The sequence below is a fragment of the Planococcus citri genome, chromosome 2, assembly GCF_950023065.1.
Source record: "Planococcus citri chromosome 2, ihPlaCitr1.1, whole genome shotgun sequence".
Classification (NCBI taxonomy): Eukaryota; Metazoa; Arthropoda; class Insecta; order Hemiptera; family Pseudococcidae; genus Planococcus; species Planococcus citri.
In genome coordinates this window covers 3981463-4007263 of record NC_088678.1, presented here as the reverse complement: position 1 = coordinate 4007263, position 25801 = coordinate 3981463, and the positions used below count along the sequence as shown (strand labels likewise).

At 35.5% G+C, this 25801-nt stretch overlaps 2 protein-coding genes across 2 annotated transcripts; one reads left to right on the top strand and one right to left on the bottom strand.

Annotated features, from left to right (window-relative positions):
- The first annotated feature begins 2711 nt into the window (after positions 1-2711).
- LOC135834250 (trypsin-1-like) lies at positions 2712-24681 on the top strand. The gene is made up of 7 exons (XM_065348082.1): positions 2712-2999; positions 8785-8893; positions 9001-9163; positions 17403-17635; positions 18828-19039; positions 19363-19423; positions 22842-24681. The coding sequence occupies exons 1-7, from the start codon at positions 2943-2945 to the stop codon at positions 22961-22963; spliced, it is 957 nt and encodes a 318-aa protein (XP_065204154.1). The 5' UTR covers positions 2712-2942; the 3' UTR covers positions 22964-24681.
- Positions 3688-7901, bottom strand: LOC135834249 (uncharacterized protein K02A2.6-like). Its single transcript, XM_065348081.1, has one exon. The coding sequence runs from the start codon at positions 7254-7256 to the stop codon at positions 3810-3812; it is 3447 nt and encodes a 1148-aa protein (XP_065204153.1). The 5' UTR covers positions 7257-7901; the 3' UTR covers positions 3688-3809.
- Positions 24682-25801: the final 1120 nt, after the last annotated feature.

Sequence of the window (25801 nt, the reverse complement as noted above, 5' to 3'; positions counted from 1 at the left end):
AATTTTTTTAAATCGACTTTGTTACAAGTTACCATCCCAATTTTTTAATATGTTGTTCAGCATGAACAGTTGTCCATAATATATTTTTTTCAGAATTTGTGAGAGTCGGAACGATATGAAAATTACGTTTTGAAACTTTTTGAGCTAATTTTTTGTACGAAAAAAAAGTGGCAACACTGATTTTTATGATATCACCAAAAAGCCTTTCAAAACCTCTAACTATGGGAAAAAGTTCCATTTTTGTAGGTATCGCGGTTATCGAGCAATCCACTGCTGAAATGGATGATATTTTAGGTTCACTGAAAACTTTGACACCCCCTGGCTGCCGTTAAAAATGAGCTAGAGGGCTGCGATTTGCGCCATTGGTCATCCCTTCGAAAGGTCTTTCCACAGGAAAAATTTCAAAAAAATTGCCGAACCCACCTACCGCTTCTTGGTTCAATTGACGTGGAATGACCCTTTAGTCACTTTTGAGTATATTTGATGCTAAATAAGTCCAATTTCATTAGGAGAATATATAGGCAGCAACTTGCAACTCGCAACCTTCAGTTGCACAATTTCAGCCAATTAACCAAGCAACTTCTTCTTATCACAAATTAGAAGTTATTAGTTTAGTTGCAAGTTGCTTCAAACTTGAAAAATGGTTGAAATGAAATTTGTATACAAATTGGGACAATTTCTGATCGCATTTGAGCTTTCATTACGAACAAAAGCCGATTAGGCCTATGTTCTTCATTGTCAGTAAGTATACCTATGTGAAAATTAATTCTTGAAATGTTAAATGGTTTGTAACGCTAAAAATTTAAGGGAGGAGTCAATGCAGGCCTGGAGCGAATATAATTTGGCCCCATTTCTAAGAATGAAATTTTATAGGGGTTTTTATGAAGGGGGGGGGGGTCCGACTGAAAATTTGCGACTGATATAGGAAAAACATACCAATTTTGCCAATTGATGTTGTACATATATGACTCTTGAAAGAGTTCATTTTATATTATGGATTTTTTTGGCCCAAATGGAATTTTTTTAAAATTTGAAACAAGAAATAAATTGGCCCGAACAGAGCGAGTGCGAAAGTTTTTGAAAATTTGATGTTGAAAGGCCTAAAAATACGTTTTATTAAGAGGAAGTTGGTTTTGAAAAAAAAAACAAACAAATTCAAGCGAAGCATTGGTGGAAAATTCGCCTTTTAAAATTTTAAAGCTTGAAAGTTATTTTTAGGATGTTAATTTTGAAAAGTAAAAGAGAACAGGCCCAAGTTAAGGGCTAAAGTTCTTGAAAATTTGTATTTTGAGAGCCATAAAACGATACTTCAAGTGTATAGGATTGCGATACAGTAGGTATTATTGGCCGGAACGAAGCAATAAGGTGAAAGTTTTTAAAAATTTTATTTCGATAGGCCTAAAAACAATATTTTTTTAGGAAGTTGGTATTGGAAAAAATCGGACTGACTCGAGCGAAGCGAGGATGTAAACTTTTGAAAAATTGTACTAGGTTTTTTTATGCCAAGAGTATTTTTCGGTTTCTATAAGATTTTAGAATTTGAAAGATTTTCATGACTTGATGAAAGTTTTTATTTTCGTTTTTCGGTTTTTTGTTTTTATTTATTTATTTTTTTTTTGGCCCAAATGTGATTTTAAAACAAGAAACAAACTGACCCGAAGGAAGCAAGGGCGAAAGTTTTTGAAAATTTGATTTTTAGAGGCCCAAAAATTATGTTTTTTTTTTCAGGAAATTGTTTTTGAAAAAATAAATTGGGCAGATTCGATCGAAGCGAGGGTGGAAATTTTTGAAAATTTGTATAGTTTTTATTTTCGTTTTTCGTTTTTTTTTGGGGGGGGGGGTCCAAATGTGATTTTAAAACAAGAAACAAACTGACTCAAAAGAAGCAAGGGCGAAGGTTTTTTAAAATTTGATTTTGAGAGGCCCAAAAACTATGTTTTTTTTTCAGGAAATTGGTTTTGAAAAAAGAAAGTGAGCAGATTCGATTGAACCGAGGGTGGAAATTTTTGTACCCTGATTCTGGTTGTATTTTTGGCCATTTTATTGAAGTATTTTGTGTTTTAAATTTAAACATTTCCTCATTTAGATGAAAAATGGAGGAAATTTACATCTCTCAGAAGCGTAGACTATTAATTATTGCAAACAGAAATTTTTGCGACTGTTTCACCAATGTTGAACTTTTCTGTCTTCGAAAGAATTTTTTGCTGCTTGTGTTCTAGACTGAAGTGAAGTATTGTTACAATATTACAAATGGAGAATCAGAATTATCGTTATTTATTGCTGAAAGCGCCTGAACATTGAGTAGTAAAGAGAATAAAAAAGCTAATTGTAATATGTACTTGCAAAGAAAACAGTACCTACCATTAATGCCTATATTAACGGCGTCACGAGCGCCTACCACCTACCTATTAGGTTTAATAACAATAAAGACTGGTTAATAAGGGTTGATTGATGGTTAACAATGGACCGTTCAACAAAGAAGTGCTTTACCTATGTCTAGGAAAGCAGACACCTTTCTTTTATTTCAAGAATTGAGATCATTTTTTTTTTTCAAAATGACACCTAAAATACTAGAATAGGGGCCAGTGTGAAATTTAGAAACTCACTCTTCGCAGTCATGTTCTACGAGTATCGTATGGCACTTCATTTTGCAATTCTGTGTTTTCATTTACCTGTTTGGACTCCTTCGTTATTTTTTTTTGGTGCACTTGCGTACATTGTGATTTTTTTTTGATCTATTTTATCGGTACTGAAAAATTTTGGATTGTTCATTACTTACATACATCTTACTTCTGCTACCTGCCCTTACAATACGAGTATGGTATATCTTGTGTGGGTTGTCGTCGGATACTTTTTATTTACCTACCTAATTGTGCTTTTGTTTTTCTAGTACCTAGTGGTAGTTTTGTTATATTACCTGTTTATCTACATTACTGTTCATCATGTTTCTTGCATCTGCGATCGTATTTGTTAATGTTATCATGATTCAATCGCTACAGGTGAGTAATTAGAGGTATTTTTTTTTTCATCCCTAATGTTTGTTTCATGTTGAATCTAAATTCAATAATGAGTAGGCATGGCAAAATCGAAACTCACGTTTACAAAAAAGAATGTAAAAATGTTTTTGTTTTTTTTTTTCTTTTGGCAAACGTGAATATGTATTATTGATTCGAAACTACTCAATGTATCTGTTTCTGATGAAAAAATATCAAATGATGAATTTTTTGGTCTGGAAATTCACATTTTCAGCGGTGGCAGCCTTTGTATAGCGGGCGGGAGCAGCTCGCTACACCCAGAAAAAAATTGGCTATACCCACAAAAAAAACACCTTCTAATTTTACACGGTTATAAATTAAGTTCTTAGCAATATTTTCAAATTTGAACAAAGATTTTCTAATCTTATGAATGAAATAATTTAGTAGGACCTGTCTTTTTTTTTACTTCTTGAAGCACAAATTTTCAAAAGCTCTTGCCCTCGCTTCGCTCGGGCTTACTTTTTTATTTTTCAAAATTGAAATTTCTAAAAAAATACCATTTAACTTTTAACGTTTTAAAGTGAAAAATAAATGTGTCGTGTATTTTCATTTAAATAGGTTCGGAGAATTAATAACTGCATATTTCATACACGTAATTTTATTTTAAAACATAACGAATAATAATAACATGACAAAGCAATAATCACACACACTAAAACTCATACCTCCCAATATCTACAATTGTGCCAAGCACACATACACATACGATTCAACGATCTACGAATTCGGTGCTGCCGTCTATACAGACACCACACTCTTCCCCCTTTGGGTTTTTTATAGATCGAGACGATTTACAGGTTTCTTCGATCGGCTGGAACGCCTCAGCTCAGAATCAGCTGCAGAATCAGCTTCAGGTTTCGGAGCCGCAACCTGACTCGGATTTTCGTCTTGAGCAGGAGTGTTTTCAGCAGGAGTACTTCGAGGAATAATTTGATCTGCGTGTCTACGTACAATATCACGATTAACAGCTTGATCAGCGTCTGTACGTGCGATCTCGTAATTAACAGCACCCTGCTGCTTGACAATAACTCCATCACTCCATTTTGACTCGCGATTCTGATATTCGCGAAAAGCAACTTCGTCACCAACTTTGAAATTAGGTACTTGAGTACCGGTGATCTTTTCTCCTTTGGTAGGTCGGAGGAAATCGAGGCGCGTGCGTATTTCGTGACCCATAAACAACTTTGCCGGAGTTTCACCAGTCGTGCTGTTCGGAGCTCTTCGATAGGTCAGCAAGAAATTATCAATCTTTTCCTCGATTGATAATTTTCCATCACATTGAGCACGGAATGCCTGTTTAAAAGTGAATACGAACCTCTCCGCCTGGCCATTCGATTTAGCATGATAAGGAGTAGTTGTAACATGATGAATACCATTTTCTTGTAGAAATTTCTTGAACTCGATACTGGTAAATGTTGGTCCGTTATCAGATACAATCGTTATAGGTAGACCATATCGAACAAATAAGGAACGAAGTATTCGAATCGTTGTTGATGCTGTAATATTTGGTACTTTGAATACTTCCGGCCACTTCGAATACGCATCAACAAGAATAAAAAAATTATGACCGTAAAAAGGACCCAAAAAATCGATATGAATTCTAGCCCAAGGTTGAGATGGATATTCCCAAAAATGCGTAACTTGCTTCGGATCTTTGGAAACTGCGGTACACGATGCGCAACGTTTGACCAACGCTTCAATATCATGGTCAATTCCAGGCCAGTAAACATGCGAACGCGCTAAAGCTTTCATTCGGACAATGCCCAAATGACCGGCATGTAATTCGTCTAAAACTGCATTACGATGTACTTGCGGAATGTAAACTCGAATTCCGTGAAAAATACTGCGACCTTGTAACGATAATTTTCCATCGTTTGCACCCAACGATTCGCCATAACGAAGCTTCTCATAGATTACTTTCAGCTCCGGATCATTGAGAGTTGCCAAACCAATTTCTTTCGAGGTAAGTTTGAAACAATCGAGTTGGTTCAATTGAAATATTTCAGCTAAATCGGATTGATTCGAAGTGTCAGCTGTTGTATTAGCTTCGATGACACCAATTGGACAGCGTGACAAGAAATCAGCATTACCGTTGTCTTCGGATCGACGATATTTCACCTTAAAGTTGAACATGGTGAGATATAATGCGTAATGTTGCAAACGAGTAACAGTAAGCTTTGGTAGACTTCGTTTTCGATCGAAAATATGAACCAACGGTTCACTGTCAGTTATCAGGGTAAATTTCGCACCGTACAAATAATGAGCAAATTTTTCAATTCCCCATTTAATCGCCAATGCCTCTCGATCGATCTGTGAGTAATTACGTTCGGATCTGTTGAGAGTACGAGATGCAAAAATAATCGGACGTTCTTGACCAGTGACTTCGTGCGCTAAAACGGCACCTAGCCCAACTGGACTCGCATCTACCGACAGCAAAAGAGGTAAGTTGGGATCGTATCTGAATAATACGCGATCCGATGCGATCTCTTGCTTAATTTTCTCAAAACTTTCTTGACACTCGGATGTCCATTCGAAATGACGATTTTTACCGGTTAAATAATTCAACGGAGCTGCAATAGTGGCTAAATTTGGAAAAAATTTCCCATAAAATCCAACCATACCAAGAAACGATTTAATTTCATCGCCGTTTTGAGGTCTTGGCGCATCCATAATGGCTGAAATTTTCTCTGCAGTCTTGTGAACACCATTTTTATCGACTAAATAACCAAGAAATTTGACTTGGCTTTGAAGAAATTTGCACTTTTTCAGGTTCAAACGAATATTACACTGTAGGCAAATTTCTAAAACCTCCACGATGGTTTGTAGATGTTCTTCATCGTCTTTACCAGTCATGATGAGATCGTCGATAACGTCACAGGTATTCTTTAAATGACCAAACTTTTTATCCATAAATTCTTGGAAAAAAGCTGGAGCACAGCCAACGCCATACATGATGCTTGTAGGTTGAAATAAACCCAGATGAGTGTTCAAGGTAAGTATTATTTGAGTTTGTTCATCTGCTGATAACTGAAGAAACGCAGTGATAACATCGGCTGTAGTAAATTTTTCGCCACCATTCAGCTTTGAAAAAACGTCATCGTAACCTTTGAATGGATAATGCGGCACCAGGATCTGTGGGTTAACTGTACCACTGTAGTCGCCACATAAACGCACTGTTTGATCGGATTTGACAACAGGAACAACCGGCGATGCCCATTCTGAATGCTCAACTTTTTTCAACACTCCAATTTTCACCAAACGATGAATTTCGGTTTCAATTGCCTCCTTAAGCGAGTATGGAGGAGTTCGAGCTTTTTGAAAAACTGGCCGAGCATGTAAAATATCATCCAATTTGATAACTTCGGGACGTGACATTGATAACTGATTCAGCTCGGAAATTCCCATATTGAAAGCATGTAGCCACTCACGGCCAAATAAACTATCGCGATCGTTTTCGAGCACATACAGCTGCAAATTTTTCTCCTTTTGATTAAATTTAACTCGAACATCGGAAACACCCAACGGAACGATAAGATTACCATCGTAATCGCGAAAACGAACTGTTGTTGATCGAATAGTTGGGTTATCAGGTATCTGGTTGAAATTATTTTTACTGATAACACTAGCTCTAGCACCTGAATCAAGTTCCATCTTCACTGGTTTGCCATTTAGATGAACTGTTACGATCATTGGTGGACATTCAGCACTATCAAACGAGAGAACTTTGATAGGATAAATTTCATCTTCGTCTGTAGCTTTAAACTGGTGAATGCCGGAGCTCTGTGATTTATCCGATGCTTTTTTACGGCACACTTCCTCAACATGGCCTTGTTTACTGCAATACGTACAGTTTAAATTTCTAGCTTTGCACTGAGGAGATAAATGGTTAGTACGTGCACATTTAAAACACCTTCGGCCAGATTCGAAAGTTTTACCCAGCTGTTTGACTGAAGAAGCAGAGGTGTTGCTTTTAGGAGGATCGTTACCTTGATCTTTAGCTTTAGCCCTTCGATTCTTCTTATTGGCATATGACAGCTTGTTAAGTTTATCAACTTTTTCGTTGTGTAAAATTTGCGAAGTACCTCCGTTTGCCACCTCCATGGCTCTAGCAATATCGAGCGTTTTTTCTAAAGGAATATCATCTTCCTCCAATATCCGATCTAAAATTGATCTCGAACGAAGACCAGTAACGAAAACGTCACGTAACATGGTATTTAACATAGATTCAGGATATTGGCAGTTGACAGCTAGTTTACGTAGCTCCGCAATGTAATCGCTGATAGATTCGCCTTCTTTCTGCTTATAGCTGAGGAAAGTTTTCCGGCTGACGATTATTAACGGCTTTGGACACAGGTGATCATGAAGCGTTTTAACTAGATCGTCGAATGATTTACTTTCCGGTTTAACAGGCGATAACAACGATTTAACAAGTTGAAACAATTTGGGTGGTAAATTGGTAAGTAAAGTTACAGTTTGGTCGAATCAGTAATACTATGCATACGAAAATGCATTTGAAGACGATCCACGTAGTCGTCGAATGATTCGGCCTCAGCTTCAAATTTATCAATTTTACCCGGAGCAGGAGCTGGAATTGCAGTTTTGCTCTGTTTGTCTAGAACGCTCTGGAGAAGCTGGCTTTGCTTCTCGATCGCCTTGCTTTGTTTATTAATGGCTGCGCATAAAGCTTCCACATTGGGATCAACTTTAGCCATTTTTTCCACCGCACAGGCACTCAAAACTCGCGAACTAGACGAAAAACAGTACTAAATATCGACCGACTGCGCCATTTGTCGTGTATTTTCATTTAAATAGGTTCGGAGAATTAATAACTGCATATTTCATACACGTAATTTTATTTTAAAACATAACGAATAATAATAACATGACAAAGCAATAATCACACACACTAAAACTCATACCTCCCAATATCTACAATTGTGCCAAGCACACATACACATACGATTCAACGATCTACGAATTCGGTGCTGCCGTCTATACAGACACCACAAAATGTCTCTCAAAATTTCAATTTTTTACAAGAGCTTTCACCCTCACTTGGGCCATGTTCTACTTTTTTTATTTTCAAAATTAACATCCTGAATAGAATCTTCCAAATTCTAAAATTTTATAAGCCAAAAAATAAACTCCTTGCATAAGAAAACATCGTTTTTACTTCTCTCAAAATACAAATTTTCATAAGTTTTTGGCCTCGCTTCGCTCGGGCGTATCCTCTTTTTTTTTCATGTCCACTTTCTAAAAAAAAACATCGTTTTTAGACCTTGTATCACTTTTGGGACCCCAAAAATCCAAAATAGAAAGTGAAAATTTTTATAAGTCATACTTATGAATGATATCAATCGGCAAAACTGGTACATATTTCCCTCTAGGTAAGTACATCAGTCGGCAAATTTTCAGTCAACACCCCCCCCCCCTTAAACATCTATATATATGTATAGTTTCGTTCCTAGAAATGCAGTCAGTTTGACCCTCTAAAATTTTCTCTACAACTGGCACCCAGAAAAAATCAAAACTTTTTTCATCCAACCAACCACAGTTTCGCTACACCCGGGGAAAATCTAGGCTGCCACCGAGTTAGAATGGAAAACAGATCTCCAAAAAGTACCTCACTGGAGATGTACTGATCAATGAAATTTTAGTACCTATTACCTCCCTATTATCAAATTCCAAGCAACTGTTTACACTGTTTACAATACCAAATTTTCACACTTGGGTACAAATATTATTCTAGATGCCAACAGCAGAAGGCTTATTCATCAACAGACAATTTTCTGAGACTGATATTCTTGAAACACCACAAAGAAGCATAAGAACGATTGTTTCAAAATGTCCTACATGCGGTGAGATTTCAAAGTTACTTAATTTTCTTAATACCTATTATACAAAAGGTCATTGTCATCGTACTCGCAGCAACAAAAAAATTTCAACTAATCACGCTATTTTTCAGATTGTAGAATAAATACTCGAAAAAAGAGGATTGTTGGAGGAATAGAAGCCGAACAAAACGAATTTCCTTGGATGGCAGCCTTGAGTGACCTATTCAGATTACATTGCGGAGCTACACTTATCACTAAGCAGCACTTATTAACTGCTGCACATTGCGTGGATGAGTAAGAAAATATTTTCATGGTGTTAGTAACAGGGTTGGGTGAAATCAAAAACAATATGATTAGGATCATGGATCACAAATCACTGCTCAAAAAAAGTTATTCGACTCGGCTCATTATTAAGAGTCAATGAATGATTCATGATACATAGGTAAGGTCGTTAAGGGAGAGATGCCGCATCTTTAATATCTCAGCTGGCAGCTGGTAATTCACCGAAAAAATTTAAAAAAATCAAAAAATATTCCTTACTACCTACTTATTATCCTATCAAGTTTTGGCAGTGTCGCCATTAATAGTTTTTGAAAATTCACAATTTTTGTAAAAAAAAAACTTGAAAAAAAAAATTTAATTTTTTTCATGTTTTTTGAAAAATTAATTTTTTGGCTCAGAAGCAACATATCGAAATGAAACCTTGATGTATGGAAAGGGTAAGGTTTGTAATTTCGGTTTTATTAGCCATTTTTATATGAAATTTAGTGCTCTTTTCAATGAGCAACGCCACAAATCGCGGAAATAATCATTTTTTTCTTCAAAATTACAAAAACTCAAAAATAATATATCTAAAAATTTTATACTTACATTTTTTTAATTTTTTCATTATTTCAATTTTGAAATCAATTTGGAAGCGAAACGAAGTGTTCTACGTAAAAAATGCATAGAATCAAAGTTGTAGAGAATTAAATTTCCAACAACCTGTAAACGATATATTTCTCTCCAGAGTGCATAGTTTTTTCCGTTTTTCTCAAAAAACAAATAGATGATATCGCAAAATTTCATTTTTTTTTGAAAATAACGGAAAAACTATGCACTCTGGAGAGAAATACCTACCTAAATCATTTACAGGTTGTTGGAAATTTAATTCTCTACAACTTTGGTTTCATGCATTTTTCACGTAGAACACTTCGTTTCGCCTCCAGATTGATGAATGTAAAAAATATTATTAAGCACAAAAAAATAAAATTTCATTACGTTTCTTCGCGATACCAAAAACGGGCATCACGAATTCGTGTTCTACGTGAAAAAATGCATGAAAAACACTTCAAAAATGTCATTTGTACCATAATTTGGAGAAGATAGAATTTTTTTAAAAATTCCCCAAAGCTTAGTAAACTTCAAACGCGTTTATCTCGAAAACTCGTTTTGACTCCCTATAAGCAGCTCTCTCCGTAGACTACATCACAAATCCTGCCATGGGTGACATGGGGGATTTATATGGGAGTAGTACCATTTTGTAGCTCTCGTCGAGGCGAACACAGCGCGCTACCTACAAGCCCCTCTATCTATTCATGGGAAGGAACTATGGGCGTCTTAAGTCTAGAAAATGAGCAAAACCAAAAAATGAAAGATCGGTTTGAGTAAATTTGAAATTTTTCAGAAATTGATCTGTTTCAAAACTTCAAAATTGCATGGATCCTTCAAAAATGAAGGTAGGTTAATCCCAAAAATTGCAATTTTCATCTAAAAAAATGTTCTACAAGTTCCCCAGGTCAAATTTTTCATTTGGACAAATTTTCATTTTTTGGTTTTGCTCATTTTCTAGACTTTAGACGTCCGTAGCTTCTTCCCATGAATAGATAGAGGGGCTTGTAGGTAGTGCCCCTTGTTCCCCGTGATGAGAGCTACAAGATGGCACCACTCCCATATAAATCTGCCATGTCACCCATGGCAGGTTAAATTGTACTGCTCTTTTCAGCGCGGATATTTATTTACACATTATTTTTCATTACATTTAAAGGGTAATTTATTTGAATATTACGCCAGGCCAGGGAAGAGTGAGTGTCTATTTGAACCACAATATTACACATATTTCAAACTTTGATGAGCTACAACTTTTGAACCAGATCGGGGACCCCCTTATTTTATGATACCATTTTGTAGATAATTTTGTGCTTTTTCCAACGGTATAAAATTTATTGAAATTCTCAACGATTTTCACGGAGTAGGTAAATTGCGATTTTACGAGCTGAAAACGGTAATTTTTGTCTATTTTGTACTATGAGGGGCCTCAACTTTTGAACCAGATCGGGGACCCCCTTATTTTATGGTACCATTCTGTAGATAATTTTGTGCTCTTTTCAACAGTATAAATTTTTTTAAATCCTCGAAATTTTTCATGGCAAAAATTGCAATATCACGAATTTAATAAGGCGGAAAAATGGCCAAATTACCGCTATTTTGAGTAAAATTGCGAGAAATTTCATTTTTGAGGGTAGGTACTGTTTTTTCAGAAAATTATGAGCCCTACACAATAATACCAAAATCATAAAAATCCACCCAATGGTTCGCTCATAAATGCAATTTTTCTACTCGAGCATTTCGAGCGCTTTAAATTCCAGCTGAAAAATTACAACTTGAAATAAAAGACCGGTGATGTGGACCGGAGGTTGCCTTTGTACCTACTTTGAGGGACCAGAACTTTTGAACGAGATCGGGGATCCCCCTTATATTATGAAACCATATTGTAGATAATTTTGTGCTCTTTTCAACGGTATAAATTTTTTTTAAATCCTGGAAATTTTCCACAGAGAAAATTGCAAGTTTACAATATGAAAAAGGTGTTTATTGTCTATTTTGAACTTTGAGACGCTACAACTTTTAAACCAGATTGGGGACCCCATTGCTTTATGGTGTCATTTTGTAGATAATTTTGTGCTCTTTGCAACGGTATGAATTTTTTTTAAATCTTCGTCATTTTTCACGGAGAAAATTGCAATTTTACGAGCTCAATAAGGTGGAAAACTGGTCAGATTACGAGTATTATGAATAAAATTGCAATAAATTTCATTTTTGAGGGTATTAATTTGTAGAAAATTATGAGCCCTACTCAATGGTACAAAAATCATAAAAATCCACCCAATAGTTCGCTCATAAATGCAATTTTTCCATTCTAGCGCTTTAATTTCATGCCAAAAAATCACAACAATGATGTGGACCGGAGGTTGCCTTTGTACCTACTTTGAGTGACCAGAACTTTTGAACGAGATCGGGGACCCCCTTATATTATGGTACCATTTTGTAGATAATTTTGTGCGCTTTTCAATTAGGTATTGAAAATATATTATAATCCTAGGAATTTTTCTCGGAAAAAAATTGCGATTTTAGGAGCTGAAAAAGGTATTTATCGTCTATTGTGAACGTTGAGGCACTACAACTTTTAAACCAGATCGAGGACCCCCATAATTCTATGGTGTCATTTGGTAGAGGATTCTATGCCCTTTCCAACAGTATAATTTTTTTTTAAATCCTCAAAATTTTTCACGGAGAAAATTGCAATTTTACGAGTTTAATAAGGTGGAAAAATGGTCAAATCACCAGTATTTTGAGGTAATTTTGAATAATATTGCGAGAAATTTCATTTTCGACGGTACTGTCCTGTAATAAATGTTGAGCCCTCATAACAAACCACCCAACAGTTCGCTCAAAAATACAATTTTTCCATTTAGGCGCTGCAATTTCTCAAGAACAAGTCACTGGAAAGAAACTGTACCAAAATCAACATCGAGTTCATTGAACTGCTCTGTAAAAAAATTTGATTTGGAAAACTGTCATAATTATTTTTTCAACGATTTGAAAGGGAATTTTGAGCTCATTTCCAAATTCGAATATGCCAATAAAATTTCTTTTCAAGCAGTTTTTCATGTAACTATTTTTGAGACAATTTGTTACTTTGAAAACGCAAAAAATGAAAAATATGAAGTATAAAAAATGAATTTTTTAGGTCTTGAAGGAGATGAGTCGTTCTAACTAGGGAGGTAGGTAACACAACTGTCCCCCGGAGATTCAAACGAAATGTTGCCGATCTTGTAGCTCTTGGTGCCAATAGTACACGGTAATAATGCCAGGTGCCCGTTTTGATTACAAGTCCAGGAATATGAAGTTGAATGTTGGAAATTTTATGTGTATGTTAAAATGTGAGAAATAATTTTTTAATTGGGTCATTCCACGTCAATCAGACCAAGAAGTGGTAGGTGGGTTCGCCGATTTTTTTGAAATTTTTCCTGTGGAAAGACCTTCTAAAGGGATGACCAATGGCGCAAATCGCAGCCCTCTAGCCCATTTTTAACGGCAGCCAGGGGGTGTCAAAGTTTTCAGTGATCCTAAAATACCATCCATTTCAGCAGTGGATTGCTCGATAACCGCGATACCTACCGAAATGGAACTTTTCTCAATAGTTAGGGGTTTTGAAAGGCTTTTTGGTGACATCATAAAAATCAGTGTTGCCACTTTTTTCGTACAAAAAATTAGCTGAAAAAGTTTCAAAACGTAGTTTTTATATCGTTCCGACTCTGAGCAATTCTGAAAAAAATATATTATGGACAACTTTTCATGCCGAACAACATATTAAAAAATTGGGATGGTAACTTGGCGCAAAGTCGATTTAATAAAATTTAAAGTTTGCGAAAAAATTCGATTTTTTTATTTAAAACATGAAAACAAGTTTTGATAGGTAAAGTAGACCCATTTGACTCCCATTTTTACGTATCAGTTGAAAAAGTTGAAAAAACCCTTTCACTCCATGAAATAAACTCCTCACAAGAAAATCAAAATTCGAAAAAATTCAATTTTTAATTTCAAACATCAAAAAAAGTTTTAAGTTATTCAGTTGCCTTATTTTGACCTCTTTCTGACATATTTCATGAAAAAGTTGATAAAAATTACACTCACAACAAAAAAAATGAAAATTCGTTCATTTTTTGAATCTTTTTGAATTTTGATTTTTTGTGAGGAGTTCATTTCATCGAGTGAAAGGGTTTTTTCAACTAAAAACTACGTTTTGAAACTTTTTGAGCTAATTTTTTGTACGAAAAAAGTGGCAACACTGATTTTTATGATATCACCAAAAAGCCTTTCAAATCCACTAATTATCGGAAAAAGTTCCATTTCGATAGGTATCGCGGTTATCGAGTAATCCACTGCTGAAATGGATGGTATTTTAGGATCACTGAAAACTTTGACACCCCCTGGCTGCCGTTAGAAATGGGCTAGAGGGCTGCGATTTGCGCCATTGGTCATCCCTTTAGAAGGTCTTTCCACAGGAAAAATTTCAAAAAAATCGGCGAACCCACCTACCACTTCTTGGTCCGATTGACGTGGAATGACCCAATTGAAAACGTGAACTGCTATGATCACGGGTGGAACTCGATGAAAGAAACAAAAAACGTTATTTAAACTTTTCGCGTAGCTCCATTTTTGAAGAAGTTAGGGAGCATTGAAAATCAATTAAAAAATTATTTCTCCCATTTAACATACACGTAAAATTTCCAACATTCAACCCTGAACTTGTAATCAAAACGGGCACCTGGCATTATTACCGTATACTATTGGCACCAAGAGCTACAAGATCGGCAACATTTCGTTTGAATCTCCGGGGGACAGTTGTGTTACCTCCTAAGAATGAAACTGAATATGCTAACCCACCGCCCCGACAGAGCCGGTTCCAAATTTAATTTATTTAAAATTTCCAACGGATACGGAACAACATTAATAGTCTCTATGTGGAAATCGAGCTGTAAAAGAGCAAAAATAAGGAGATTTGTCTATAAAAGAAGTATGTTGGCATATGTTGCGCTTTGTTTGGCACCATGGTGAGCGGTGCCGATAGTCTGCCTTCAGCACACAATAGAAGAATGAACTAACAGCCGACTCATTGGGCAGTTCACATTTTGAATGAAACCCTTGGTATTTTTTCAGATGCATTTATTTTTATTCCAAGAACTCTCGGAACTCTTGGAAGTCTTGGATGCATGAAAGACAAGGTGAAATGAAATTTTATAAGCATATTCGGAAAGAGCTATTTCTTTCAGATTGTTGGAATAAATAATGTGACTGAAGTTACCTTGCAAGATAATCTTCACCTTGACAAATCGCAAGGCGAATTTACACTGTGCAAGTATAACTCAAAGGTTACTGGATGGCATCGACCTTGCAGCTTAATTCAGTTCGCTTTATGTTCACTTCTTAATAGACCAACTGTGCAATGGTAATGAAATGGCACCAACATCTCACCACTACTAACACAACGTTTTACACGAAGTCTAATGTACTGGGTTTGGGAATGGAAATGGTCATGCGCCAGTTACCCTAGGTTACCCGCTCGGAGAGAGGGGAAGATAACTAACACAACAACATCAACTACAACGATAAACCAGATGATGCGCCTCCTCTTGCCTCTTCTTCTAAAGTCACACATGCGCATTGCCATTCCCAAACCCAGTACATTAGACTTCGTGTAAAACGTTGTGTTAGTAGTGGTGAGATGTTGGTGCCATTTCGTTACGTTAGAATCCATAAATACACAATTGGTCTATTAGAGGAGGCGACAAGATTATTTACAAGGTCGATGCTGGATGGTATTTTAAAAACTCTAAAGTATGAGTCTATCAACACACACATACCATGCAAGTTGTGGAGAATTTTGCATGAATGATGAATGGGAGGGGAGAGGGGGCGTTTAAAGTCGAAAAATAGCCATTTTAAGCGAAAAAAATTCTATTTGAGCAATACCAAGACAAGTGCACCCAAGGTGGTGATGGTACGTTCTTGTACACCCAATGGCGGACTTACCTACCACGAAATTTTAAAATTTTTTCTATGCATAGGAGGGGAGAGGGGGACGTTTTAAGTCAAAAAATAGCCATTTTTAGCGAAAAAAATTCTATTTCAGTAATACGAAGAGAGGTGCACCCAAGGTGGAGATGTTACGTTCTTGTACACCCAATGGCGGACTCACCACGAAATTTTCAAAAATTTTCTATGTATAGGAGGGGAGAGGGGGACGTTTTAAGTCAAAAAATATCCATTTTTAGTGAAAAAAAATATTTTCGAGCAATACAGCAATACGAAGAGCAGTGCACCCAAGGTGGTGATGCTATGTTATTGTACACTCCACGGGGGACTTGCCGTGAAATGTTCAAAAATTTTCTATAAATAGGGGGGATGGGGACGTATTTATTCAAAAAATGGCCATTTTTAGCGAAAAAAAAAATCGAGCAATACAAAGAGCAGTAAACCCACGGTGATGATGCCACGTTGGCCGCATCCCTCTTCCCATATTCCTCAAATAGAATTTTTTCGCTAAAAATGGGTATTTTACGACCTCAAACACGCCCCACCTCCCCTCCTATACCTACATAGAAAATTTTTGAAAAAATGTCATGGTAAGTTCCTCATGGAGTGTACAATAAGTCCTTGGATGCACCTCTCTTCGTATTGCTGGAATAGAATTTTTTTTGCTTAAAATGGCCATTTTTCAACTTAAAACGTTCCCCTCATCCCCTCTCCCCTCCAATACATAGAAAATGTTTGAAAATTGTATGGTAAATCCATCACGTGGTGTAGGTACTATATCGTGGCATCACCACCTTGGGTGTACAGCTCTTCGTATTGCTCGAATAGAATTTTTTTCGCTTAAAAAGTCTATTTTTCGACTTTAAACGCCCCCCTCTCCCCACTCATGCATGCAAAGTTCTCCACAACTTGCTTGGTATGTGTGAGTTGAATGTTGATAGACTCATACTTTGGAGTTTTTAATCCAGTAACCTTTGAGTTATACTTGCACAGTGTAAATTCGCCTTGCGATTTGCCAAGGCGAAGATTATCTTGCAAGGTAACTTCAGTCACATTTATTATGTACACATAGGAATAGGACCGAAAGATTCATGGGAGGGAGTTAGGATCGTTCGAAGTGTACCACTTTCTTCATTTCCTCATAAATTCGTTTTATGGGGGGGGGGGGGGGAGGTATCTACTGTATTCACACACAAAATTTCAGCGAAATCGGCTAAAAAGAACACGTTCCAGAGCGATTTTCTTCATTTTTACCATGGTAAATTCGACTCTTTTTTCTGTGTAGAGCGGTGGAGCCGCCTGTATGGGCCGGATTCGGCTCACTTTTTGCATGCAAGTATGTTGGGACTTTGTTAATATGCATGCCAAAAATCAGCCGGATCCAGCCCATACAACGCTTTACAGAGTGAAAAGAATTGGGTTTCCATTCAAAAAAATCGAAAAAAATATTCAAAAATCAAATTCGGTAGAAAGTCAATGATGTGTACATAACCTTTTTTGTTCCTCTCCGTCAGGGCTACCAACTGACGAAATCCCTCAGTATGATGCCGAATCACCCTATAGGTACCCAACAACTGCGAATCATAAGATTGTTAATGTTAATATTTTGTAATTTGTATGTATTTTTACATCGACCATTTCATTAGATATAAAATGGAATTCTTAACGTTTATAGGATCACTGCAACAGGAATTAAACTCGGCCGAATTAAAGCGCTTTTGGGTGAAAATATTCAAGAACTAACATATGGCATAAGCAACAAAACAGTACGTATCAAAGAGATAATTCTACACCCGGGATATGATCGAGAAGACCCAAATTCAGATAACGACATCGCAATTTTGAAATTAGACCGCACGATATCATTCAATACTCCTCAAATTCAACCAGCATGCCTACCAAGTTCTGGTAAGAAACCATGCTTTAGTTTGTTAATAAATTAGACATGTTACAGCTAGTGTTAATTTCACAGTTAAAGTCGACTTTAACGTACTGAAATCAGTTGAAGTAAATAATTCCCAAAAAAAGTAGGTACTTTTACACATTAACTAGTTGAAATCGACTTTACCCAGTGGCGTAGCGAGAATTTCCTCAAGGAGGAGGAGGCAAAACCAGATTTTTGGGCATGAAAAATCAAAATTAGGGATAATTTTCTAAAATCCTTTCGTAAACTCATTGATTTTATAAGAACGAAGGTAAAATCACTGTTCAAGCGTTGCGGGAGCGAAATTTTTCGAAAAAACCAAAAAAAGCACACAACATTTATTTATATAATACGGTTTTAAGATCAATTAATGACTTTGGGGTCTTTTTTTGACAAAATTCTTGGGGGAGGGGGGCATTAAAAAACTAGAGAGGGTAAAAAAAAACGAAGCCATTACCCCTATTGATTTCAATGACTTTTAGTAAAAATTGTTTGCGAGTCAAAGGTGAGCAAACATGATGTAGGTACCTACTTACTTACTTACTTACGCAGTATTTATTTACTTACAATGTAGATGTACAGGGTGCCCGGGGAGTGGTGGAACAAACATCAGATTTGGATATAACCGGGTACTAGTAAAAACAATAATGTAGACCGTACCTAAGATAACCAAGTTGCCTATTTTGAAAATTGAAGGAGCAAAATATGTTTTCAAAATCTGAGAGCCAAAATCCAATTTTAACCAGGGAGTCGATAGTAGATAGTACTTCAAAAAATGGACAAAATTACCTATCTCGACTTTTTGCCTAACTTGCAAATTGAAGGTCGAAGGGGCTATGAATGATTTTTGGTTTCAAAAAATCGCGATGGAAAAACTATTTAGTTATGATCATTTTTTTTCTTAATCTAAAAGTTAGGCAGAAGTCATGATAGACAATTTTGTTCATTTTTCGAAGTACTACCGACCTCCATGGTAAAAATTGGAATTTGACTCTCAGATTTTGTAAATGTATTTTGTCACTTCAATTTTGAAGATAGGCGACACCTTCACATAACCTTTTTTCTTAGTGGTAGGTAGGTACCTGGTAGTATCCAAACTGAAGTTTGTACCACCACTCCCCGGACACCTGTACACAATGTGTGTATTTGTAATAACAATTTGTGTTCAATGTATAGAAAATCAAGATTACGCCGGTTACATTGGCACTGTTATTGGATGGGGTCACACTAAAGAACGGGGGCAGCGATCTAAGATGTTGCGGAAAGTAAAAGTTCCTATCGTTCCGACTAAATATTGCAGGATTAATTATAGTTACTTGTCGTATTCAGTAACTGATAACATGATGTGCGCTGGATACTACTATTCTGGAGGACGAAATTCCTGTCATGTAAGACCTTTCACATAATCAGATTAATGTAAGATCTGAGCGATTCCGAATTCTTTGGAATTGAATTTTTTTCAATTCGATTTCTCCATTAAAAAGATTCAGAACTCGGAAACATTACCTTTCATTTATTATTTATATTATTTGCTCAATGTTTTAATTCACTTCTTCTAGTAACATAATTAAATCATATTCAAACATATTCAATCACTTTACGTCGTTTAAAAATTTAAAAAACCGTAATTCAAAAAACGCAATTCATGCCTTGTGATCTCTTGGTTATGGAATTTCTCAATACGTACCTAACCCATTCAAATTCGTTACAGGGTGACAGTGGCGGACCTTTACAAATCAATCGTGATGGACTTGGAACTATGGAAGTTGTTGGTAAGAAAAAATGTAACACTCTATTTGGAATTTGCAAATTCCAACAAAGTGGCAGATGTTCACGGAAGTTTTGTGTAGTTGCTAAAAAGGAAACAAATTATGGTATTTCGTTTACTTATGGGTACCTTACCAATTTATCAAAGTACATCAATCTTTGTGCTTACAAGGGAACCTCTCAAGGTATCTGCTTTCGGCTGTTAACTATTTGCGCTTTTCGTAAATCAAAATCACATTTGGGCCCCAAAAAATCCAGAACAGAAAATGAAAACTTTCATAAGTCATACATAAATGAATAAGTGTAATATAAATAGGCAAAATTGATATTTTCTACCAATATCAGTCGGAAAATTTTTAGTCAAACCCCCTCCCGCTCCCCATAAAAAAACCTCTTATGTACCTATACCTATGCAATTTCATTCTTAGAAATGGGGCCAAAATATTAGGGGAAACACTGAAATGATAAAATATGAAATAAAATTGACGTCTTAAATTTTTTGCGCTATAAGGGTAGAGGCACCAAATATGGACCACTTTTTTTTGAGGATTGCCACTTGAAAACTATAGGAGGTAGAAACCTCCACAAAGGCTTAAAATGAAGTTCCATCCTTCCACTAACACTGTACAAAACTTCAGGGGTGAAGGTCAACTTTAAGTATGTTTTTTTTATTGTTGAGTGATGAGTGTCAAAATGACAGTTCAAAATTTTGGACGCCTAATATGGACCACCTATAAAATTTCAAAATAAACATACTTTCACATTTTTCAAAAGGTCATATTTATTTGTAGAAATGAACAAAAAAACTTATTCTAAGCAGTTCAGGTTAATTTTGAATATTTTTTTCAAATTGTTGAATGACAAGTGTCAAAATGACAGTTCAAAATTTTGGACGCCTGATATGGACCACCTAAAGAATAATTTCAAAATAAACATATTTTTACGTTTCAAAACATCATATTTATTAGTAGAAATGAACAAAAAAAAGTATTTCAAGCATTCCCCTTTTCAGCGGCTGTAAAAAATGAGTAAAAAATTCAATATCACAGGTGGTCCATATTAGCGCACCCCATAAAAAAAAACTTTGCACCAAAAATTTCTGTACATACCCTCATTTTGAGCAAAAACTGATCACTCCAGCAGAAACTACATCCTTTTTTGATATTATAAACATCAATGACATTTAGAAAATTACACCACATATATATTTTAATAAACGTTGAAAAACACACTAAAAAAATTTTTCAGTGTCTCAAAACAGTTTTTTGTAAATTTCTTAGCGAGTTTTGACATTACAGTTGTAATTTTTGTCTCATTCGTTTTTTTGATGAAAAATACATCAGAATACATTTTTTCCTGACAGATTGCGCTGATTACCAACGAGAACGGGCGCTGGTCCATAATTGGTGCCCTTACCCTTAAACCATTTCACTTTTCAAAAATTTTCACAAAACAAATTTGTAAATTTTTCGGCACGATCAACGTTGAATTTGAGCCCTTAAAAAATGACTTTTTGAAAATTTTTTGCTCTATAAACCATCTACATACCAACTGTCGAGTGGATTCGGCGTGATATACGTTAAATTCTCTGCAAAATAGCGTAGGTTTGAAAGGTATTTGTTTGAAAGAAAAAAAGTTATAAAAGCACAAAGTTGTAAGACTTCTGGAAAAAATTGTTATTTCATAATTTTTTGTGTTTTTGAGCTTTCAAACCTGGTTTTCTACTATTGCGCGGATATCTTTCGAACCTACTCCATCTTGTAGAGAATTTCACGAAAGTTATTATCGTTACCTCAAACACCTATGTCCGCTCTCAAAATTTCGAGTAAATTATATTCAAATATTTTGTAGGTGTAGTCCCTCGGTGGCGTAGTAGGTAGAGCCGCGGACCTCCGTTCAAGAGGTACCCGGTTCAAACCCAGCTACAGAGGCAAGCTTGTGCGTGTAATTAAAAAATCGTTCGTGCAATTATCAACATTACACGCCAAGTACCGGGGGACTACCAGTTTAGCCGAGCTAACAGATAATGCACGCCATCTGTTAGCAGAATCAAAAAAGCTGAAACTGGTTCGAGCGTCTATAGAGGTCAACACTGAGGAGCTCAGGGTCTCTAAACTACCCGGCTAGCTCCAAGGTGCTTGTGTAGATGTCACTAGAAAGCAACGGGAAACTACTAGTGGAAGCTCGAAACAACGTCGATTCCCCAGAATAATCGCAGTGGCAATAGGCATTCGCCTCACCCTGTAAGGGTACCACAAAAATGCGATTTCCAATGTCCTGTAAAGGACAAGGAACCACGACGACGACGACGATTTTGTAGGTACCTACAAAAGAAAACCCATTTTTTTCTGAGAAGTGAGATTTCTACAACTTAAAAATTTGAACTTTTATAACTTTTTTTCTGTCGCGCGGATAACTTCCAAATCTACTTCATTTTGTAGAGAATTTGACGTAGATTATTTTCCTTACCTCAAACACCTATATCCGTACTCAGAATTTCGAGTAACTAAGTGGTGGTAACCCTGCGAACGAAACATGGTAAGAACACGATGTAAACGAAATCGTACCTCCTCGTCTCTCCGCGAAACGAATTATCTCACCGCAACGCCTATGTAGCGATTTTTGCAACTTTGAAGCTCGATTATAGCCATAGTAAGGGAGCTTTTTGTTCGAAACTTCGCTAAAACCGGGTCCAAATACAAATGAACCGATTGTGCAATTTTCAGCAAAATCGGTTCGTTGGGAAACGCGTGATGCGGCGCCAAAAAAAAACAACTTCCCTTTTTCGGACGGGAGAAGTGGAGATTTGGAGGTACCTATGTACTCGTATTATTAAATTATTCATAAATTGTTCAGAAAATGATCGTGATTGATGATTTAAAGTCTCAAAATCTTTTCGAAAACTTTCATCCTTGCTTCGCTCGGGCTAATTTGTTCCTTTCTTTGAAATAAGTATAAAAATTCACACTTGGACTCCAAAAATCCAAAACAGAAAATGAAAATTTTTATGAGTCATACTACAATTGACCAATTTGTTCGTCAATTCGTTTGCGAATGATTCACCAACAATTAAATAAATGAATCGATTCGTTCGGAAATGATTCATTAACAAGTGATCACTGATCAATTCGTTTGTCAATTGGTTCGCGAATGATACACCAAAAATTAATTAAAATCATCGACGTCTAACAAACGCATCGGTTTGTTTGGGAAAAGTCGGCTGATCTTGCGTGCTGCGCAAGATTTTTTTCAAATTGTGTAACTCATACACTTTCAATTGGATGTCCAATGCGTATGCCTCTTTAATATACCAAAACAGTTTATAAATTTTAATTATAAATCATCAAAGTAAACTACATACCTATCACCACAATTGTGTTTCTGATTTTTTAACTCTACTTGGCTTTTTTTCATTTGTTGCAGGGATTGTTTCTTGGAGTAATGGCTGTGGTCGTCCATATTACCCTGGCGTCTACACTCGAATTGATAGATATATAGGTTGGATACGTGATAACATAGGAGAGGAATGTTTATGTGAAATTTGAGGATCAGTATTAAAACTTGATAACGTATTTTGTTCCCATGCAAATGCAGTGTTTCTTATAAGATTAAGAGTATGTATGTACATATTGTAATAAAATAAATTTTAAAATATAGGTATACGTACCTACTTCAAAAAATTAATGATTTGGTAGGCTAAAAACAAAAAAAAAAAAAAAAAAAAATGGGTGTAAGTGAAGCCTTCTCTCGAAGAAAAGTTCTAAATCATGATTGTAGTTGTTGGAGGAATAGCCTCTTTTCCCGATCAAAAGTTTGCAATTTGCATGTAGGCCTAATTTTGAAACCTCCAGCGTTTCAGGTACTGTATTTGTCTCGATTGTGACAGTTTCGGCCCGGAGTAAATTTTCTTTGCGTTTTGGGGTGTTGGGATCATTGTGGTACCCACCATTAGTTTTTTTTCAGGTTTCCTTAAAGTTTATTTAGGTATATTTTATATGCAGGGTGTTTTCGAATGATGTATACACTCTTATGCACTTTCTTTTTCAAATGCATGTCGCTCGAAACCTGTACTACCTAGCAAAAAATGTTAAGTACAAAAAATAATCTCTGAAGTCTCCTCTTTCGAATGCCGCAAAGGGTATAGTTCTCTATCTTGCTTAGTTTCGGAGAAATATCCGCTCAAACACAATGAAAACTGATGTTTGAAAAAAGTGAAAAAATTTGATGTTGCATTTCACAACTTATATCGAAAAATTCATGCAAAAATAACGCAACTTGGATATTTTAACGATATTTCATTTCATTTTAAGGTTGTCAAATTACTGAAATTCACTCAATAATGAAAAAAATCTAACATTTTCTCGAAAGAAGGGCGGGGATACGCTTCATTCAAACGGTTGTAGCGTCGAACCAGAGCAAGCTAGAGAACTGCGCTTTGCGGCATTCGAAAGAGGAGACTTCAGAGATTATTTTTCGTATTTAACATTTTTTGCTAGGTAGTACAGGTTTCGAGCGACATGCATTTGAAAAAAAAAAAGTGCATAAGAGTGTATACATCATTCCCTTGATTATAGGGCGGCTGGGACCATTCAAGATGCTACTTGTAAGTAAGTTATACAAAAAATGCAAATTTTTCACTTTTTCTGAACAGAACTGAACTACTGGATTTTCAAAGTTTTTTGATACTACACTGCTCACTACTCAGCATGTTAATTAAAAAATTTTGATTATTGTGGCAAAATAACAATTTTTTGGACGATGCAATCCTCCTCCCAAGTAGCATAAAGCATAACTTGTCTTTTCTTTGGCCCCCCAGGCCCCGATTTTCTCTGCACAGCCCTGCAATATTTATTCATACTTAATTTTTGAGTTTGAAATTTGAAGTTTTTGTTGCCAAGTAGCAAATTGGATTAATGCATGAAAAAATTCATGAAAGAAACGAATATTGTTTTTTCCATTTTGTTTTGAACCTTAAGAAATGATGAAAACTGAAACTGAAATGCAAAACTGAAACTAAAAACTTGAACTGAAAAAACCAAAACTGAAAACTGAAACTAAATACCTAAAACTTGAACTGAAAAAATTAAACCTGAAACTAAAAACTGAAAACTTGAACTGAAAAAAATAAAACTGAAACTAAAAACTAAAAACTTGAACAGAAATGAAAAAGTTTTGCCATCCCTGATGTTGTACATTCGCCGTAGTTGTAAGTTTATTCCTCTGGATGCCTTTTAGTTGTAATGGCGTTTTTGTAATTACATATACCTATTTTGAAATGGTTGGTGCGTTATTTCTTCATTAAATTAAAACAAATAAGTACTACAGATTAAGTGACTTATTTCTTTTTCAATTGAAATAGAAAAACTTAAAAACTAATGGAAAACAAATTAGGTACAAAAAATTGGATAAAAAGAGTAGAACTTTGATACCAAGCTCCTCAAAAGTCAAATTTAAAATCGTTGATAATATTCAAAAATTGAAAAAAATCAATTCTGACATAAAGTTAGATATTGAAGTTATTTGGTTTTCTTTTCTTTTCTTTTCTTTTCCATGAAATTCTGCTTTAAAGAAAGTTTCAATTTTTCAATTAAAAAAAAAAAAACAACCCTGTGCCTAAGATTGCGATTTTTATTTTTTGCTACTTTTCTAGACTAATAATGATAATTTTCGAAATTTTCATTTAAAATTCTATTAATTTGAATTGTCAAAAGCTAGGGAGAAATGGGTGTAATGCTGGAAATACCAGATATGAGCACATTTCTAGTGTGGTTCATTCAGAAGTTTCAAATGCACATTTGTGTGAGACATTTGTTTGCTTTTATCATTAATTAAACAATATTGACGAATTTCTATGTTTTTCACTGGTGCACAATCTTGGGTAAGGTGAACGCGCAATCTTAGGAAGGCATATGCCTAAGTTTGCGCATTTGATATCAAAAACTAAATCGATTAAAAATTTTATTTCTGGGGCAAATCATAGCCAAATGTTTGAAGAACCTTCTGTACAAATTTCAATATTCTAGCTTCCTTTTCATAAAAAGTAGTGACTGTTTGAAAATTAGGTGCGCAAACTTAGGCACATTTACCCTACTTAGAAAGATGCCCGATTTTCATAAAATTAAATCCAAAATAGGTAACCTTTGGAATTTTGATACTCGAAATAAGTTATCGTTATATTTTATTTTGAAAATTACGATGTTCACCGATTCGATTTGTTTTTCGTTGTTGGAAAAAAAAATGAAAGTAACTCGCCAAAGTTATATCTACAATTTCAGTTTTGGCTTATTACATACTTATTATACGTATACTCCTCGCCGTTTTATCTTCATTTTCATATCAATATTATCACTACAATAAAATTTTGAATTGAAATCGGAATTTAG